Source organism: Apium graveolens, chromosome 9, assembly GCF_009905375.1.
Source record: "Apium graveolens cultivar Ventura chromosome 9, ASM990537v1, whole genome shotgun sequence".
In the NCBI taxonomy this organism is placed as follows: Eukaryota; Viridiplantae; Streptophyta; class Magnoliopsida; order Apiales; family Apiaceae; genus Apium; species Apium graveolens.
In genome coordinates, this window is record NC_133655.1 from 286,560,527 (window position 1) to 286,566,526 (window position 6,000).

A 6,000-nucleotide genomic window follows, 5' to 3' on the forward strand; every position below is an offset into this window, starting at 1 on the left:
CTTTTCTCGATTTGGTTAGGCCCACAACCTCCTACTAAAACCAAGAAAAAGCATTCCTTGGATAAAAAAAATCTGGCCCATATACTAAGTGGGTCAACGGAAAAGCCCAATTTATATAAGCAGTTTTTAGTTTAGGAATTTTTTCATAAATATCCGAGCCGGAGAAAATATTTGTAAAAATACAGATGAACCTGATATCCAACCGTGACCTCATATGTAACCCGTATCCTATTTTTACAAATACTAGCATAAATCTCGTGCGATGCACGGGTTTTACATTAATATTTTAAAATTTTTTATCAAGTAATATTATATTTTTAAAATATTTATATAAATATATAATAATTATAAATTTAGTAGAATAACATGTGGTCGTAATTTATTATAATAAATAGACTATTTCTAGTAATTTAACAATTTAGTAGTTTAGCAGATATGTAACACTATTGTTTATATCTTTTAATAATATGATAAGTTGTATTCGTAGTTTAGTAGGATAAATATACTATATTTAGTAGTAGTTTAATAATTTAGTAGTTTATTGGATATATAACACTATTTATCTATTTTTGTAATAATCAAAATTAGGGAATTATCGTTGAACCAAATTATCTCTATTCCGGCTATTATAATATAGTATAAATATAGATTTTGCTAAAAAGTAATATTTTTGATAATTTTTTTTTAATTTATATGACGAATAGTGTTAGAGACAAAAAAAAAATTACAGAAAATTGTTACAAAATAAAGTGTTAGTGCTTGAGATAAGAGTTTGGATGTAAATGAAGGGGCTTTGGGAAGGCACCTTGGCATTTTACTTACGTGACACTCGAAATATATCTGAAATACAAATTGCCTAGACTCAGAGGAGAAGAATCTAGGGTTCTTGATATCACCAAAATCCTAAATCAATTAAAATCTGAAATCTTCTTGAAAAATTGAAAAAACCCAGTATTTATTATGATAATATCTCTTATTTTCCCACAATTTTCATCACTATCTTTCTCAAATCACCTCACCAATCTTCGTGTTCTTGGCCCTGGTTTGAATCCCACTTGCCACCATTCTTTTTCTCGCTAAATTTATCATAAAGATTGTGTTTTTACACTTTTTTTTTGCTTTCTTGGTTGTGTTTTAGCCCAAAGATTGTATCTTTACACGTTTCTTGGCTTTCTTAATTGTGTTTTAGCTCAAAGATTGTAGCTTTACACGTTTCTTGGCATTCTTGATTGTGTTTTAGCTCAAAGATTGTAGCTTTACACGTTTCTTGGCTTTCTTGATTGTGTTTTGGCTCAAAGATTGTAGCTTTATATGATTTAGTGCTTTTTCTTGGTTAAAGAAAGAGGGATTTGAAAAGGGGCGTTTGGTTCGGTGTTTTTAAGTGGTTATTTGAGTGTTTTAGGGGATGGTTTCAAGTCGTGGGAGACGAGTTTCGAGGGGTGGAGGTGGTATTAGGGATGATAGAGGGTGGACTATGCTTCATATTGGTGCTCGACGAGGCGATGTCAAGGAGGTATATGTCTTTATCTTTTGGCTCGATATGTGTTCCATGTTTGTGTAGCTATGTTTGGATTGGGGTTAAGTAATTTGATTAAAAAACAATGAAAAGTTTACGACTTATTTATCATGATGTTAGAAGTTGTTCATGTGTATGTCAGTCTTCATATGATAGTATTGCATTGTCTACTCATGTGCATGTTTATATTCTTGCAGTAGTGTGTTAAATTTTAATATATTAATCTACTGACTACTGTTAATAAATTTAAATCTATAATGCCAAATTTGGGATGATTGTCATGGATAATTAGTTTCTAACAGTGTATTACTGCTTTTAAAGAAAAACTGTGTGGTCAGTAGTTAGTAAACAAGATTATAATCTTATAAAATGCATGATAGCTCCAAGATTTGATGGGAATTATTATATCTCCTCCGTGTTGGTGATTCTGAGGCACCTTTGGAGTGATATTCATTATATGTGTGGACAGGAAAATGGATGTTTAGCAAAATAGAGTATATGAGTCCATGTATATATGTGTAAACAACTGAATAGACCTAAATCCAGGCCCAATTTGTATGAGATACGTTTCCCTTTATATTTTTCCGTGAGAGAGAAACCTTGAGGTCAAGAAGCAGACTCAAAAATAGGAATCAAATACTAATATTTGCATCATATATACGTAATTATGCAAACATCTATTTCTTATGCCATCCTTAGTATTCACTATAAATATCGTGTATATCGTTTGAAGGATTTGAGGTTTTCCATTAATAGCTTCATGGCTTTCAGGATTATAGTTTCATTAATGAGAATTGAAGCTAAGTTTTAAGTTGTACTAGGTTTTCTTACATTCTATTAGCAAGCTCCAGAACATATCTTTCTTTTGTTGATGGGGTCAATGTTTAGGGGAAGATGGTGATGACTTACCTTTTGTACTCGGTTCACAACTTCTTTGTATTCCTGATGTACACAGTAGAATACCGGTGTATTCCTGATGACTTGCCTTTCATACTCGGTTCACAACTTCTTTGTAATCCTCATTCTCTTTGTATTTCGGGATGCATCAGTGTATGTATTAAATGGAGTATTTTGGATCTGAATTGATTCTCGATAGAACCTCACAATCTCACAGAATTATTTGAAGCCCTGCAGATATTGGATAATCAATTGGTACCCCAGATAAATATGTACAAAAATACTTACTGAATTTTTCTCGATTTGCTTCAGACTATATAGATAGCCCTAATGTGCCACATTGAAGCTAATTGAGAAACAACCTGTAGGCAAGATCGTAGTGACTTGGAGTTGGAGCAGCACCTGCTGAATGCCTTGGATAAACAGAGAGAATTAAAGATGTTACCTATATATTTTAAAAAATACAGTGTGGAAATAACAATTTACGAAGTATTTATTAGTGATTGTGATAGGAATTATTTTTAGTGTGTAACTTTTGATAATAACAACTAACAAGTATATGGTGTTAATCAGACCATCCTTTGAGTCAATATATGAGAACCATTTGTATGAGAAAATTGGATGGTTTCTCTTCCTATGTTGAAAACTAAGGGTAATTGTCAAAGCACTTGTGTCTTCCATTACATCGTTTCGAATCATTTTCTACTCTTTATCCAACAATAGGACAATAATGCTCATTTTATATTGATAAGTATTGATTAACTACTTTATTGTATTTATTTCAATACTTGGTGCCTTAAACCTCGTCAAATATAGTAGCTGTCGACATTAACGTATATTATTAGAGTGAATTTTGACTCGGGAATCCTTGTTCTTTCGGTGTAATGTGTTAATGTTTGTTTATTTGCTAGTTTATCTCTTGGCAAGGCATTAACGCAACCTTGAATTCGTCACTTAAATATGAAAACTCCTTTTGAAGGCCTGACCACAGAGTATTTTGGTATTAAATATACCCGTTTTCAATCTGTAGTCATTGCAGAGGACATCATAGTCTTTATAAAAAATTTGACCCTAATAGGCTGCGGTTATATTATGTGCAGTTGTATGCAGTATCTATGTCAGCTTTTTCAATAGTTCTGAGGTTTGGAATTGAAATGTTTCTTTTCCGAATCAATAGTACTGGAATTCATAGAATTATGCACTTAGTAACTTACAAGACTTGGAAATGTGTTCCCATAGTTTGTATTAAGAAAGTTACCAGATAGAAAATAGGTAGGTTCAATATTATTAATCTCTTGTTGGGTTTGACTTCAAAAATTTTATTCCTCTTAGTGTTCAAGTTTTTTGTCTTTACCTCTGATACTATTCTGACTACCTTTTTGCAATGATGTCTAGTTACCCCTTGGTTTTTTTAAAGTATATTACCCCTTTAGAGGGCATAGTAATTACAGCTATATATCAGTGCCAAGCACAGACTACTTGTAACTATATATTAGAAGATATTAAAGAGGTGAAGATAATTTATGTTTTATCTGATTGCATTAAATAATCTTACATTAGCATAATTGCTATTATTTTAATTAATTTTAATTTACAAATTGTTAGGAATGTCCTTCACACAGATTAATTATGTGTGTGTGTGTGTGTGTGCACAGGCGTGCACACATGTCTGTGTATGTGTGTGCAGTGTATATGTCCTAACAATTAAATAAATTATATAGGAGAGTCGCATTGTTAAAGTCTCTAGGAGAATTGTTAACCAACTTTGGTGTGCAACTACTAAGTGAAATATAGAATAGAATTATTGGCAGTCGTCTGAATTATCCTACACTATAAAAAGGCTTCAGAATTCTCTAGTCCGTCTTTAATAATAATTAGTTAGTAACAGAGGACTAGTAATGCATTTGTTTAATAATTTATTTTTCTTTGTGCAGGTGAGACGTCTTCTCAACGAAGGGGTTGATGCTAATATCGCTGCTTTTGGGCCCAAATCACATGGGATAACCCCTCTCCATCTTGCTGCCAAGGGTGGCCACCTTAAAGTGATGGATGCATTGCTTGAGTGTGGGGCAAATATTGATGCCCGAACCAAGGGTGCCTGTGGCTGTGAGTGCATATATAATAAAGATAGACTTCTATGTTCCCTTTTTTTCAGTGCAGCGAGTAAGGATATATATACTGTCATCTCTTGTCATTAATATTTTCTTTTTGTTGAATTAGGGACTCCCCTACACACTGCAGCCAAAGAAAGAAACAGGAAAGCGGTCAAATACCTGGTTGAAAATGGTGCTTTCTTGCCTGATGACATTAATGACCCTAGGTTTAATCCTCCCCTCCATTACTGTTCTGGTCTGGAATGGGCTTATGAGGCAATGAAGCTTCTTCAAGAAGAGAACTCATCATCAGGTGAGACCAACTACACCTCAGAAAGCTGAGACACTGCCATAGTTTGATGCTACATTTACTCACTCTTCTGGGAATAAATTACTCCTGGATGTTCGATTTCCTTTATCAACTAGACCAGCTTGCCCTAAATAAACATTTGAAATTTTTCGTATTTGAATTCAGAATTTAATATACCAATATTGTGCTTTTAGTGTATTTATGTTATTATGTACCTATGTATATTATGAATTTGAGATACTGATATTGTTCTCGAAAGAAGTAGCTTCATAAAGTAATTGCGTCGAGAAGAAGTGAAATACCTATAGATATTGGATTCCGGCACTTCATCTTAGGTTCAGTTTTCAACATTGGTTCATTCAGTTATTCCTTATGCCCTATTGATGTCTGAGTCACTCCCACGCAAGAACTATGTACTAAATATTTCTTTGTTTAGTTGCTTTTTAATGGTAATCTTCTTCGAATGTTAACGCAAAATAGTACCACAAGTTCAACCATGCAATGCAAATGTAAGGAGCAAAACATGATGGTTAACATAAACTTATTCGTTTAAATGGAAACGAGAGGATAGAAGATTTTGTTGAATTGTAGGCTTGAAAATTTGTCTATTCATAACACTAATCTACGGAATAAGATGAGTCGACTCAACGCTACTCGTCCATCTACGGGTAAGATGTAAGATGAGTTGATTCAACGCTCATGTCCATTGACGGGGTAAGATGAGTTGTATGTTGAGAACTGTTTGAAAAATCTTAAAATAAGTAGTTTATATTTTTAAATAAATTGTTTATGAATTAAAATGAATAAGTAACTTACAAGTTATAAGTAGATAAATTCTTATAAGCTATATAAGCCATAATTTTTTTATTTGAATTAACTAGAATAAATCATTTTTAAATAAAATTATCTTAATTCGTGAATTTTAAATTAGATTAACATTTAAAGACATATATTTTAAAACTACAGTTAATAAAAAACCCAAAAAAATTTAAATAAGTTGAGAAAAAGTATGTTGGTGGTAACATTCAAATTATCAGCTTATAAATTATAAATTTGATTTATAAGTTGGGTCGACAAAAACACATGAATAAGTCGTTACAGACTTATAAATAATAAGCTGACTATGAGTCTGTGTCAAACAGGCCCTTAAGTGTAGGTGGTTGACCGGTACTTAGATCTTTTAG

General features: G+C 32.4%; 1 protein-coding gene across 1 annotated transcript; it reads left to right on the forward strand.

Annotated features, from left to right (window-relative positions):
• Window positions 1-795: 795 nt before the first annotated feature.
• Window positions 796-5,094, forward strand: LOC141687043 (phytochrome-interacting ankyrin-repeat protein 1-like). Its single transcript, XM_074492183.1, has 3 exons — window positions 796-1,513; window positions 4,348-4,519; window positions 4,634-5,094. Exons 1-3 carry the CDS (start codon window positions 1,406-1,408, stop codon window positions 4,846-4,848), a joined length of 495 nt encoding a protein of 164 aa, XP_074348284.1. The 5' UTR covers window positions 796-1,405; the 3' UTR covers window positions 4,849-5,094.
• Window positions 5,095-6,000: the final 906 nt, after the last annotated feature.

What these genes read in the sequence shown, in the direction of transcription:
- LOC141687043 (XM_074492183.1), top strand. Translation starts at nt 1,406, where the DNA reads ATGGTTTCAAGTCGTGGGAGACGAGTTTCGAGGGGTGGAGGTGGTATT. An exon ending in GACGAGGCGATGTCAAGGAG is followed by an intron (nt 1,514 to 4,347) that starts GTATATGTCTTT and finishes TTCTTTGTGCAG; the next exon opens with GTGAGACGTCTTCTCAACGA. An exon ending in AACCAAGGGTGCCTGTGGCT is followed by an intron (nt 4,520 to 4,633) that starts GTGAGTGCATAT and finishes TTGTTGAATTAG; the next exon opens with GGACTCCCCTACACACTGCA.